General features: G+C 51.4%; 1 protein-coding gene across 1 annotated transcript in view; it reads left to right on the forward strand.

The window, feature by feature from the left end:
• Positions 1-13,519, forward strand: part of LOC135811400 (telomere-associated protein RIF1-like) — a 40,190-nt gene extending 26,671 nt beyond the window's left edge. The window contains exons 25-36 of the mRNA XM_065324635.1: positions 5-34; positions 407-544; positions 918-1,037; positions 1,340-1,431; positions 1,945-2,033; positions 2,379-2,455; positions 2,790-5,288; positions 6,511-6,577; positions 6,997-7,058; positions 7,581-7,678; positions 8,563-8,759; positions 10,232-13,519. Coding sequence (XP_065180707.1) covers positions 5-34; positions 407-544; positions 918-1,037; positions 1,340-1,431; positions 1,945-2,033; positions 2,379-2,455; positions 2,790-5,288; positions 6,511-6,577; positions 6,997-7,058; positions 7,581-7,678; positions 8,563-8,759; positions 10,232-12,105 — 5,343 coding nt within the window. The 3' untranslated portion in view covers positions 12,106-13,519. The remainder of the gene's footprint in view (positions 1-4; positions 35-406; positions 545-917; positions 1,038-1,339; positions 1,432-1,944; positions 2,034-2,378; positions 2,456-2,789; positions 5,289-6,510; positions 6,578-6,996; positions 7,059-7,580; positions 7,679-8,562; positions 8,760-10,231) is intronic.
• Positions 13,520-14,539: the final 1,020 nt, after the last annotated feature.

The raw sequence follows: 14,539 nt of genomic DNA on the forward strand, positions 1-14,539 counted from the left end.
GCAGGGTTTCGGTGTAAGCGAAGCATTCACTGAGGTGAGTCTTCCCCTTTCGTTCACTAGCGCACTTAGGGACTTGGCAAGTGTGCTGCTTCACACTTAGTTATCCGCCCTTGAACCGTGCAACACTACTCATGGTAACAGGGACTGTTGATATCGTCTAGTTGGAAGTGGGTGTTCTCTCTCTAAGTTCACAACGTGTACTTGGAAATATTATGTGGAGCTTCGTTGCTCTGCGTACACTTGCGGCAAAGAGGCAATAGTCATCGTCTTCATCCCCTTAGCACCATGTACATGTACTTCGTTCACATGCAGTAAAATTTCCCCTACATCGATGTGAGGTTTTGCGTTTGTTTACCATGGTGATTGGCCTACCGTAACCCGCTTGCTGTCGTATTGTCTGTTGCAGCTAAACACGGAAGAGTCTGCATCGCAAGACATGCTCATCCTGCGTCGTGATGTACCCGCCTCGCCGAAGAAAACCTGGGGTAGCTTCCTGTCACGTGGCAGCGGGGTGTCATCTCCTGTCAAGTCTCCGTTCATGAAGGCAAGTCTTGCTGTTCTTTCTGCTGCTGCGCTTTTGCTAGGTCAACAACCTATTGCTAGTAGTACTATCTTGGTGTCACTGTACACCTTTTCCAACAGTACGAGGGTATTTACATTGCAGCAAAAAATGAATTTTTGCTCTAATATGTAGTTCGGCCGAGCTTTGCCGATCCTTTTGCGTATGTCTACGATTTTCATGATGAAAATTAAAGGCGAATCGTATTGCCTTTGCTATGAAGGGGTTATTTAGGTTGGCTTAGTTCCAATCAAGTCTATCAACAGTCAACAGCGACGCATTTTGAATCAACGGAGTGCATGAAAATCAAGTTTTCCAGAGACAAGAACTATGTGTTTGCACTCTATCGTTTTCTCAGGCTGCGACTGTTCCCTCTCCATCAAGGTCGCCGGCTCAGCTGATGTCCGCTGGCAAGTCCCCAGCTACGCGCAGTGTACGTCGACGGTTGCCACTGTCCTTTGACTCGGCGAGTGCAAAGGTAGGTCACTCACAACTTATACTTCTGTGGGTAAGTGAGTTGCTCAGAGCTTGAGCATCGTCCATCTTCTTCTGGCGACGATTGAGGACATCCAGCACTCTGGATCTTTCTGCAAATGGCTGGGAGTTTTGACTGAGTTTACAGAGTTCAGAATCAAAACTTTCCAATTTTGAATGGTTCGAAACATTCAGGTACTCGTATGGCTCCCAGTGCTTACACGTGTGTGTGTGTGTGTGTGTGTGTGCGCGCGCGCGTGTGTGCGTGACCGCGTGCATGTGTGTGATCTCCCATTGCTAATGTAGACATCGTTTGTTCGCATCGACCCGCCCAAGGAGAAGAAGAAGACCACAGCGGTGCTTACTGACCATCAGCAGGAGATGAAAGAGCGAAAGACGTGAGCTCCCAGTTTGCAATGCTGCTGCTGTTGCTGCATTAGCTACTGTTCTGCTGCTGCTACTGTTGATAATGTTTCTAATGCTGCTGCTGCTGCTGCTGTTGATGCCCTTCCCGCTGTTGAATTTTCTACATAGTATGAAGTCCCGTAGAGTTGCGTAGTCTTCAACCATGTGTGGTCTCAAATCCAAAACAATTCAGTTTAATATTTTGCCAGTGAACCCCTATTTCCTAATGCTATCGTCTGACAACGATGCAGCGAATGGGACATCCAATTTATCACCACTTGGTGGCGAGTCTGATCTACTCACCTCTCACCGCTTCGCGAGTTGCAGCCGCGCCTTGATCCTTGGGGGTGGTGCGCTGTCCAACTGACTCTGACCCGAGCCATGTTTTTTGTTTTGTTTTTAAATCTTTGGATAACCGGCTGAGCGTATTGTCCCTGGACCTCTGTCTGGTTCATATGCTTTAATGGCCTGTCATGCTTGTTCTCTCTCTCTATCTTGCCGCACAGTGAAATACCAGCACTGTACAGTCTGCTTGACCAATCGCAGGAATCCACGACAAGCAAGTTTGCGGCACAGAAGAGAAAGTCCAGTGCAGGTCAGTGTGGCGTCCCGGGCACTTTCTTTGGAACAGAAATAATTCCAAACGTTGACCCACTGGATATGTGTTGGTCCTTTGGTTTGTGTCTTGATGCTGGAACCTCTCACTCTCTCACCTCTCTCTCTCTCTCTCTCACCTCTCTCTCACCTCTCTCTCTCTCTCTCACCTCTCTCTCTCTCTCTCTCTCTCTCTCTCTCTCTCTCTCTCTCTCTCTCTCTCTCTCTCTCTCTCTCTCTCTCTCTCTCTCTCTCTCTCTCTCTCTCTCTCACCCGCTCACTCACTCATGGCCATGCTAATCCCGCTCTTCATGCTTTATCCACTACTTCTCACCATGATACACAGAGTCACCGCCTAAGAAGCGTTTGTTCTCCGAAGTCGGTACTCCTGATCAAGCACGGCTACCGTTTCTTATGGATGAGGTACGTACCCACACATCCCGCTCCCTGCATGTATTTGTAGGCATAAACGGATGTCTCAGTCCTGCTTGCTTCAATGCCAAGCTCACAATCATTGATAGCCATTGCTCAGGCGGTGCTTTTACCTTCATTCTCTGCAGTGCATTCACTGCCCTATGAAGTCTCAACGCGTGGATCAGCTCACGCCAAACATCTCATTGGTGCCAGTTTTGAGGTTTTGTAGATTTCTTTGCCCACAGTTGTATGTGGCTTTCTACTGCGTGGTCTTTAACCGTGCTTGCTTTCCGCTTGTTGTCTCTGGCGTGTGTGTGTTTGCGCGCGCGTGTGTTTCGCTCAGGACACCCAGTTTGATCTGCCGTTCAGCACCTGTGCAGGCGTTGGTGCCGCAAGCACTGGATCGATGCCGGTGGGCTTTGCCACTAACTTTGGTGGCGATGGTGTTGGTGTGGCCGTGCACAGTACACCGCTGAGCGATGCCCGTGACAAGCGGCAGGCAGCAGACGCCATGTTGCTGGTCGTAGACGATACGTGCGAGGCGCCAGAAGCTGGCGGCGATTACGTTGGCGCATCGACAACAGCGGGAAGTACTGGTGCGGTGGCGACTGCAGCTGATGAGAAAGCAAAGAGTGCGTGCGAGACGAGTCCCCAGAAGCACTCTAGCACGGGAAACACCACACCAGCCAATGAAACCCCGACGATTCCCTACCACTCTCTGACTGGCGTCATCCAGACTCCACAAACTGCGGTCCACGCTCCGGAGACACCAACGATCCGGTACATCCCTGCCACGCAGCCTACGGAGAGTCAAGATGAACCGGATGTGCCCGCAACGGATGCCAACACGCTGGCACCGGAGACGCAGCGCTTTGTGTTCGTGGACGAGTCCACTCAGGACCAGAGACTAGACTTACGTGACCAGTCCACTGCACCCACTTCTCCTTCCGCCGCCACCGTTGGTATGTCTCCTATTCTGATGATGGGTCAGATGTCACCGATACCGCACAGGTCCTACCCGTCAATGGCTGGAGAAGACAGTAACAGCTGCAGGAGTGCCAGTGACGCACCAGCGGCGGCCACCGCTGCTGCTTCATCCCTCGGCCTATCGTCCCTCTTCACGTCCACGCCGAGAAAGGTCGACTCCTCGCTCTTCTCCAGTGGTGCTCCGGAGGCGGACAAGACTCGTCGTGACCTCTCGTCGCTAATTGAAATTGACGAGTCGTCGCTACCGCCGCCGGCTAAGTGTTCCAGGACGCCTGCTGCCGAGACGGAGCAGGCAGCACCCCCGGCGGCATCAGCAGCACAGTCCACTGACGGTGGCGCTATGCCCGCACCGAGCACACCGGCAAAGCCTTCGTCAGCGCTGCACTGCCAGCGGAGCACCGCGTCCGCACGTCTTCTGCGCTCCGGTCGCCGGGTGTCTGCATCCTCGCCCCCACCGTCTGCCACGGCATCTCCGCGCAGCAGTGCACGTGTAAAGAAACGCCGCCGCTCGGATGACGTAGCCCAGCTGACGCAGGATCACCATGACAATGTTGTCGCTATGCCAGCGGCTGCCGTCGCTGAGAGCAATGCTACCGACAATCACGACGTGTCCATGTTGTTACACGTGACGACTCCCGACACGTCTATGTTGTTTCTGGACCAGGAGTCCGACTCCATGCCACCTCCTCCCAGTACTGAACTGCACACGCTGAGCAGCCCACCACCGGATACGAACGTGTCTTGCACTCGCGGTCATCCCAACTCGGCCGTCGACACCAACGCCGACACATCAATCCTGACTGCCACCGCCAAGTCATCCATGGACAGCTCCGCTCCGGAGAGCGTCGGCAAGCGCAAGCGAGGCCGGCAGCGCAAGAACCCCAGCCCTGCCTCGCTCACGGCTCTCAACAACAGCCTCGGCTCCTCCTCTGCCGCTGTCGCGGCGCCAAACTCGGCATCCGATAGCGACTCTGTGCCGCCGCTAAGCACACCAGGTAAGTCGGTACCCGTGCGACCGCGCGCGACCCGTCTTGTTAGTCGTCGACGCCTGCACTCCATTCCCGTCACGCCCATCACCGTCATCCCCGAAACGCAATCCGAAGATATGGACGACGCTACAAACGGCTCCATGGACGCCGAGTCTGTGGCCATGTTTCACGCATCAGTGGCTGCCAGCGCTTCACCTGCATTCCGTCAGAAACAGATGACGACGCGTGTCAACAACTCTGCTGCCGCTGCTAGTGATGATGTCATTGCTAATGACGACGTCGTGAACATGGCGGGTGCGGTCGCTCACGGCAACAGCGCCTTGGACACACCCGTCGACACTTCGGCCAGCATTATCTGCGGCAATCTCTTTGCGGACATTGCTGACTCTCCTTCGCCTGTGAAGACAAGCGATGCAATGCTCATTCCTGACAGTCTGACCGAGAGCGCGCAGGAAACGCCCATGGATGCTGCAGGAACGGACTGCGAGCAAGCCGCCACTGTTCCCGAAAGCAACCAAGACGAGCTGCCGTGCGCAATAGAAAACGACACCATGGACGCCGAATGTCCTATCGGGACGGCAGGGGAGACGATGGAAAGCGTCATACCGCTCGTAACCGACTTGACAATCAAGATAGGAGGCGAGGGTGACTGCAGTCCCGTGGTGGCAGCAGTGTTGGTGGAGCAGCAGGACAACGACGGTTGCCTACCCATCGTGCAGCAGCAGCAACAACAACAGCAGCTCACCCCCGTTCTGAACCTGACGCCGTCCTCGCAATGTTCGCCAGCGTCTTCATCATTCAGCTCGTGCAGTGCGCTGTCTCCGTCGTCCATCTTGAAAACATCCACTTCATCACGGCCATCTCATGTGAGTGTACTGCCCGGCATTGCTCGTTTATACTACTGCCTGTGGTTGATGCTGTGTGTGAGTGTGGGTGGGTAGGTGGGCGTGCGTATTTGTGGATTGGTGTACGTGCATGCATGGTGTGTGTCTGGGGGGGGGGGGGGGGGAGGGGGGGTGGCGGGTTACAAGTATGGAATTGTATGTCTGTGATAATTTGTACCCGTAAAGCCACCTAGAATTATTTCGTTGTTTCGGGTCACTTCACTCATTCGCACCAGGGTCGGTCGATCGCCGTTATTTTATTTATTTTATTTTATTTATATACTGCATGTCAACATGTGTATTATGTGACAATGTAGATTGTGTGTGTCGAAAATCCAATCTTCTATCCATCAAGCCAGTCGATCAAATCTGACTGTACATGATCCAGCACAGCCATTGTCCCATCAGATCCACTCCAGGACCAGATCTTGGTCTCGCTAGTGGCAAACGAGTCTGACGAGCAGCTCTCGCCAAAACTTCTGTCAATGAGCGACGAGGTGGCAGAGCTGATACTGTTTCAGGACCGATTGCGAATCGGAGATAATAGAGAGAGAAAAACGTTTTGCGGTCGGGTGATCCGAAACAACGAATTAATTCTGGGTGGCATAATCATCATAATTATCTGTTCACCCTCATTCCCTTTGAAGTAATCGCCATGACTGGACCTCAGCCACCCATCAAGACACAAACATAAGTTGCATGGTGTCAAGAGTACATAGTGCCCCAGGGTTTGCAACTACAGTTGAACATCGATTATCCGCACATCGACTATCCGACCATTCGATTATCCGTAACAGTTTGTTTGGGCGCACGTGCCGTAGAGTACGCACTGTGCATGTAGTGAGCCATTCAAAAAATACGAAAATTTTGAAAGTAAAAAGTAAAAAGGTCGTACATGTGCATGTACATGTTTCTTATCCGGAACATTTGCCTTATCTGAACACCGCCTGACAGTTGTCTGCCCAGAGGTGGTCGGATAATCGATGTTCAACTGTACCTGCACACACCTCTTAGTCTATGCAGTGCTGCCACTGCGAAACTTCCCTACACGTGCCATGGTTTAGTAAGCTGCACTGGCAAACAATGCAAAGTGACCTGCAGAGAGTTGAACCCAAGGCAGGGTTGCGTACAACCCTGTATCCATCATGCTTAGGGTGCCAATAATTCTGCTTGTCTTCTTCGTCTTCTTTGCTTGTGTCTTCAGCAACGGCGTGTAACGTTTGACTTACCCGACGAAGTTACCTCGTCTCCGTTAGATTCACCTCGTCGACGTGAGTTTCCTTAGTTCTGTTTAGTGTTGATGGTGTGAGCACTGAGCACTTTTGATAACATAATATTTTTGTTGCCAGTACGAGTGCATGCGAGTTTGCTGTGTTCCCTATGCTTGCATGAAATGTGGTCTATCGCAGGGCATAGACCAGTGTTCAAACTATCGTAACTCCGTCAAACATAATTATGTCAATCTCGACAATCAATCCCCGTTGGAAAGGTTTTGAGCTCAGCTTTCCAGGGATTTAAAGTTCTTTGTGATAGGACTAAGATTGACGTGCTGTAACATCGTAGTATCAATGGCGGTGTTCTGCGCTATGTTCCGACATTTGTTGCTGCCGTGGGCAACTTGTCTGTACCAGCTGTACGGGGTGGGGGTTCTGACTGTTCTGTCTATCGTCCTTGTGATTGGCGCTTCTAGTGAGGCGATTCGGTGGACGACCGCCGAGACGTCTGGACATGAAGCAATCCATGCTACGGCAGGTATGTACTCTGTGTGTATGTATGTGTGTGTGTGTGTGTGTGTACGTGTGTGTGTATGTGTGCGTGTGTGTGTGTACGTGTACGTATGTGTGCGTGTGTGTGTACGTGGGTGGGTGCATCTGGTTGCGGCTTTCGTTGTTGCCACTGCTGTTGAAGGTTTATTTGACAACATGCATGTATTCACAGCCTGGGCTTTTGCTCGTTGTGTTTGTGCAACTATGCTGTGACACGCGTGGATGCGTTTCTGTGTCTTTCTGGCCGTTTGTTTGCTTGGAGCAACAATCTGGAATGACCATGCCAAGTTCAGATTTTCACGGCCGGCGTGGATTGCATGCATACAGCGATGCTTGGCTGATACTGGTAGCAATGATTGGATTTGTTCAATGAAAATACCCTGGGGACACCCCCTTCCCCTCTTCCAGAGTCTTGATCTGTGACCCTTATCTTTGTATCACCAGTATTCCCGTGTGTGTGTCTGTCCGTGTGTGTGTGTACGTGTGTACGTGTGTTGTTGCATTGCAGCGTGGGTTAAATGTACCGGAGGCTGCTGTCTACCCGCCGCTTGCTACCAGTGTCGATCCAGTGGAGAGAATCCTACCAGCGTTATCCTCTGGGGGCAGGTATGTTGCTCCTCCTGCTGCTGCTGTTGTTGTTTTTGTTGTTGCTGGTGTTGCTGCTGGTGCTGTTGTTGCTGTTGTTGTTGCTGCTGGTGCTGTTGTTGTTGCTGTTGTTGCTGCTGCTGTTGTTGCGGTTGCTCCTGCTGTTGTTGCTGCTGCTGTTGTTGCTGCTGCTGTTGTTGCTGCTGCTGTTGTTGCTGCTGCTGTTGTTGCTGCTGTTGCTGCTGCTGCTGTTGCTGCTGCTGTTGTTGTTGCTGCTGCTGTTGTTGCTGCTGCTGTTGTTGCTGCTGCTGTTGTTGCTGCTGCTGTTGTTGCTGCTGCTGTTGTTGCTGCTGCTGTTGCTGCTGCTGCTGTTGCTGCTGCTGTTGTTGCTGCTGCTGTTGTTGCTGCTGCTGTTGTTGCTGCTGCGGTTGTTGCGGTTGCTCCTGCTGCTGCTGTTCCTGCTGCTGTACCTGTCACCGCTGTTTTTATTCTTGTTCTTGTCAGTTGTCATTGTAGTGGACCGATTCCACCAGCATACATGTAGTTATGGCGTTACCTTCTCATCATGTCAGTATCCGCGTATGAATTGGGTGTGCTTTTGCTTCAATCATGTGTAGGGTCCATGCTGTGGAAGCAGCATACTGCTGCTACTTCAACGTGGGAATGTTTATAATTACAGTAATTGGGTGCATGCACTGGATACAGCGCTGGTACCAGTATGTATGGACTTGTACGTCGTTGCTCACGCACCCACCATGAATGCTGTTTGTATGTACGGGTGGGATGCATATCCACTTTGTTTGTGTTGCATTGCTGAACGGCGTGTACCGGTATGTTGTGTGTGCGTGTGCGCACGTATGTGTGTGCGTGTTTGTGCACGTGTCTGTGCACTTGCTTGCGTCCAGATCGCGTGGACTGCTTCAGCTGATGAAGTCTCGTAACATTCGCACCGTTGGTGATCTATCCTGCCTAACCCCGGAGGGGATTGCTAGCCTGCCTATCCGTGCGCCCAAAGTCAAGGTTCTCATACAGGCACTGGAGCTGTTTCACGTCACGCGCTTCTCGCCCGGATGCACTCCAAGACGGCAACATGTCAAGCGAAGTATGCTGACTCTGTTGTTTGTGTGTGTGTGTGTCTCTCTCGCTCTCTCTCTCTCTCTCTCTCTCTCTCTCTCTCTCTCTCTCTCTCTCTCTCTCTCTCTCTCTCTCTCTCTCTCTCTCTCTCCCCTATACTACTGTACAGGGCATAGCTTAAGGATTTCATTTAGCTCGGACAAATGTCCTTCCGTTTTGAAATCTGTCCGGACATGCCCGGATATTTTCCACAACACATTTTCAGGGTGTTTCTTTTTTTTTGGTAGCACTGAAGTATATTCACAATGACTCATTATGTGGACGTATCTCACACATTACTATGTACAATTCGCCAATTTATTTGTATTAGAAACTGAACTATTTACTGACGACAAATGTATGTACAAGAAAGCGTTGCAGTCAAGAATTTTGCGAACGCGATATGCTCCTTGCAGAGAAGGTAAGTCAGTTCGAATTTGCGTCGTGCAATAGCGGCAGCACCATCGTCAATCTCGCACAGTGCCTTCGCAATTTGACCGAATTCGAGGGCACTTCGAGCGGGACACTCTTGCCTGCGGAAAAGATTCATTCCTCGTTTATGCATCTCCGTTCCAGCATGATCCTTGAACGCTGATGTTCTCAGGTTCCTGGATCCGGTTATGAAAGCCTCGCTGAAGTTTTTACAACTGCGGACTCTGTCTACAAACTTGATGCACACGGAACACTTCAAACATTCTGCTAACAGCCGATCGTTCTTCTGCCGGTCATAAATCAGCCAGGCGGAAGTAGTCAGCTCTGCATCATTGTCCGAGATCCACTTATCAAAAGTAGCGGCCTTCACACCACGGACTTTTTGCCCGGCGGCAAGTCCTCTGAATCTCCCTTTCGCTTTCCAGAAGACATTCTAAAAGACTATCTGCATTCCTGGTCAGTGAAAGAGTGAAAAATAAAAGATGACATCTTCCTCTCAAGAGCGAACAACAGCACTGCAGTGCAGTTCAACCCATTGATTCAGGTGCGAAGTCGACACCATCCAAAGTGTGAATTGACTGTAGCAACCGCGTTGCTACAGGCGGATTATGGTGAAGTCTACGCCTGAGGGATCGAGGCTACGGTGTAGACGTGTTAGTTGTACGATATGCAAGTCGCATTTGGCCTAAGCTCCGAAGAAAGCCCAACTCTGCATAAAAGGTCGAAAGGTCGCTGCTCTTTTTTTCCTTTTTTGACCGGTAACTATGTCCGGTGAAATTGAAAACGTCCGGTCAGTGGCCGAAAATGTCCGATGTCCGGCCGTTAATCTATGCCCTGCTGTATATATCTTCATCCGTTGGCTGCTCCTGGTGGGATTCGCTTCACACTCGTTTCATCGCAAAGTATGAAAGTCCTCAATTTTAACAATATGCCTCACAGAATGCCTTTATAATGCGTGATTTCAGCCTCGTTGTTACTCTCGAATAATTGTGTGTTTTCTGTTGTGTGTTCCACGTGTTTGTTCTCCAGCCACTCGCCGTTACATCGCCTCCGTTGAGAATAGCCAGGAGGAGGGGGGCAACACGGATGGTAGCATGGCAGCCCCGAAAGATCCCTTACTACTACCTAGCGATGACCTGGAGTCCATCCCCAGCTCGGCTGACAACAGCTCTGTGCTGTCATCGGAGGGCAGTGACCTAGACGCGTCTTTCACGCCGGACGCACTCGTGGGAGACTGCTGCGACACGCACGACACCGCGGCGACCGCCGATGACGTCATGATGTCATTGGTATCCATGGATGCGCCGCTGGATGCAGCAGCGCACACCGACGAAGAGGAATCCAACGAGGACGTTGCTATGGATACTGTCCATCGGGAGGAGTCGGAAAAGCCGCAGGAAACTGCTATCGAACCTTTGCTTGCAGCGGAAACTCCCGCGAATGTGGTCGATACATGCGATCCTTCAAGTGCGGATGACGATACGCTCATCGACGATTGTTCCCCGGGTGGTGAGCAGATGGACAGCGATGAACCAGCTACCGAGCAAGATGTACAGGCGGATACTGATGGTCTGTCCACGGGTCAGGAATCCCTCGCTTCAGACCCCACCACCGACACCCCGACAACAGGGTCGGAATGGGTAGAGGCAACAAAGCAAGAGCCTGCGATCACTGGTGACTTGAACAATGATGACGACGATGATGATGACGAAACGCAGGATCCAGGTGCACCGACGGCTGATGTTGAGCCCGCTGCCAGTAAGCCGGTCGTTACCACCACCTTGGACAGTGGTAACTCGGTACCGGCATCCTCCGTCAGCACAATGTCCCAGGAACTGTCGGAAGAGCCCACCCAGCCGTATTCCTCTAGTCTCAATGAACCAGCCAACAGGACAAGTAGCAATATCACCATGATGCTATGCTCCAACGCACCTGTAGCTCATCCTGCAGCAGCACCTTCTCCCCAAGCTGTATCCGAACCTAGCAAAGACAGCCAGCCGGAGAGCGTGCCCGTGGAAAGCAAGGTTGCAGAGGCCACCGCTGAAACTCAGGATCTGTTCGATTGCGATATTTCTGACGAGTTGGACACGTCCACGGCACTGGAGGAGATCGATAGCCTGATTGCCATGTCGAGCCAGTGCAGCGCCGCTGAGATGGAGATGAGTTGCTCAGAGGAGCAGAATGGCACTGACGCCGCCGTCATTGGTGGCTCAGCTGATGATGTTGCTGCGGGCGTTCATGGCGAGCATGCGATGGAGGTGCATGCAGACGGAGACGGTGATGGCAGCAGCACGCAGTGTTTCGACAGTCAGTTTGATGTCACTGGTTCTGCGTCCTCATCTGTATCCGTTCACCGGCAGCCACAGCAGCTTGTGGACTATCTCAGCGCCGCTCCTGCTTCTAAAACTGCCGACAGTTCTGCTGCAACGTCACAGGTATGTACTGATTCACAGCTGCCGGCCGGACAAGGGCATACATCTAGCAATGGGGCTGCTCCACCGAACACATCACAGTCCCAGCGTTCTCAGCTTAGCGTCCGACCAGCATCGCCAATGTCTAGTTCCACGTCCTCCGGTTCATCCGTTTATCAGGACGTTCCCGAGTCGCACTCGGCTCCCGAGGACGTCGACGATGGCGATGACGGCGCTGGCAGAGAGGATGTCCGCGATGCGTCGTTCTCCTCCATCAACTCCCTGCCGCGGAGCAGTGAAGCGTGGCAGCAGGCCACCGACCTGTTCAGCACACTGACCACTGATGAGTTGGAGTCCTGGTCGCCGCGTCACCTCTGTAACCTGCAGGTGCAGCTCAGTCAGCTCATGGCACGCGTGGCGTACGCAACACGATCCACTGCGGCCGCAGCAGCCGCCTCTGCTGCAGCAGATTGCAAGCGTAAGAAGCCCTGAAAACCGGCACGTGGCCTCGACGAATATTCATGGTGTTAAGAGCTGGTAGTAATTGGTATGGCTGCAGCGTCAGACTACAAGCACAAAAAGCCATGAGCACCACATAGCCCTGGTGAATATTCATGGTTTTGAGAGCTGGCAGTTACTGGTACGGCCACAACGTATCTTGCGTCATGCACCCGGCTTTATTAGTCTGTCACGTCATCGCTGACACATCACGGTGCGCTAGTGTGCTTTCCCAGGCGTCGGTGCAGTTGCTATGTTGTGTGATACAAGCGTGCTGTGGTAGCGTATGCTGCCTAGCTACACGGAGATTGTGTGCGGTTTTGCTACACTGCTGCTGTCTGCGGCGGTGGCTTCATGTGTTCCTTGCACTGGACGCACGGATAGATGGCGTGCCTTGCATCAGATGCAAGTAGCAAGCGTGGGGTGACTGCTACACATTACTGGACTAGACAGTGCAGGAGTGATGTGATCTCCAACTGTGATACGTTTTTCTTCTTCTACGTATAGAGTTTGTGTGTATTGTACATGCATGGCGGCCCTAGCAATATCTATGTAGCGCTGTGTGCAGCGTTGATCCCGTGCTGAGCTGCACGTAATGCATGACCCTACTATTTAAGTCTCTTGAGAGCCTGGCATGGCTTTCAGCACTTGGTTTACGACTTTGAGCGCAGTCTGAGACTGCCCGGAGCGCTCTCAGCAACGCGTTGTGTAGTTAGTGCTGGTCATGTGTTTTGCTGGTTGCAGCCGTGTGGCTGTGTGTGTGTGTAGCGTGATGCACGGACATGACTGTATGTACATTCTCTTGTATTCTGTACCTTACATAGCGGTATGTCAGCGTCATAGCATCAGTCTTCTTGACGTCATGCGTATGCGCGCTGCTGTCGAAATGTTCTCTTTTGTACATACTGTAACTGTTATTATTATCGTGCTCAGTCTGGGTCTGCGTACAAAAGCCCTTTTCACCATCAGCATGTGTACTAGCTTCCAATGTGTGTTTGATACCTCTTCTTTCTCTTACTGTGCTGGTTCCATTTTGCTCGATTTTTGTATTCGCCGCATTTGACTGTTTTCGCCGCGTTCTCGTCACTTTTCTTTCACGCGGGCGCTCATCACTTTGCTACCGTTTCCCTACGGCATCGCACTCCACCTTGGCTGTATGCCCCTTGTCCACGATGCCCTCTGCTCCCCAGAATCCCCCCGCCTTTCTTGTTCCTATGCCATGTTCCCAATCTATTTTTCATTTTATTTTTTTACTCCCCTCTCGACCTGGTTTTTTGGGGGGGGCTTCCTGGTCCGTTGGTCCGGCCCGTTTTCAAGTTTCTCCGTGTACGTGTGGTCGTTCAGGTTGTGCCATTGTTTTAAAAATATGACATTGTTTTTTTTGCTGGCTGCAATTTTGAATACACTGCATGCTGGCATATTGTCAACAACACCCTATAGTACAATGTATGACGTCATCAGTACCGTAAGTGTAAAATGTCGATGTCGTCAACTCTGTCCATGCACGGCCGGAACGCTGCCAACTGGCTCGTGCACGACTCCAAGAGCTCTGATCCGCATCATCTGTCCAGTAGCTGTAACGGCGTTCAAATGCACAGAATAGGTCCGTGCGTTGTTTCGTGAGCGGTATTATTACAGTGCCCGCGCTTTTTTCATTCCTTTTGAGGTCGGATTTCACGGGCCAGAACATAGTGCATGCGCTGGTGTATTGGTAGTCATGTACATGTGGGAGTAAAGATGGTTTCTGCTTGCCTGTGAAAGTAACTCCGCGTTACATTATGTACGTGTTGTCGCTGACTATCCGCCATCCACACTACATGACGCTTTCAGCAGCCCATCCACACCGTGTTCGGCAAAGCTTCCTCGGGTCGTTTCTGAGGGAACTCCCTTCGATTTAGACCATGTCTTTGGAAAGTACATCGTAACATGGCAATAAATAAAATAAATAATTGTGCAAGAAAGGACTTGGATGGAGAGCCAAGGTTTAATTAATTATTTATACAAAAGTAAAAAGGACCAAGGAACTACAAGTTACGCTACACTGTCCACTAACACCACCAGTTACTAAACAATCAGCTCATGCGATAACATTGCACGACACTGTCCGACGGTACTGACGTTCTACAACTAACTGACTTATGTTATTTCTATAACTAACGTAGAACCTTCCAAGTTGGAAGGCTGTTGGAGTGCGCATCCAAGATGTGCTAGAGCTGTTAGCCAGTTAGTTGTAGAACGTCAGAGCCGTCGGACAGTGTCGTGCAATGTTATCGCATGAGCTGATTGTTTAGTAACTGGTGGTGTCAGTGGACATTATAGTATATAGCGTAACTTGTGGTTCCTTGGTCCTTTTCTTCTTTTCTATTGAATAGAATTGATAATTGTGAACGTTGTTGATACGCTCTGCGTACTCACTCTTCTTGCGGCA

The sequence above is a fragment of the Sycon ciliatum genome, chromosome 3, assembly GCF_964019385.1.
Source record: "Sycon ciliatum chromosome 3, ocSycCili1.1, whole genome shotgun sequence".
Taxonomy (NCBI): Eukaryota; Metazoa; Porifera; class Calcarea; order Leucosolenida; family Sycettidae; genus Sycon; species Sycon ciliatum.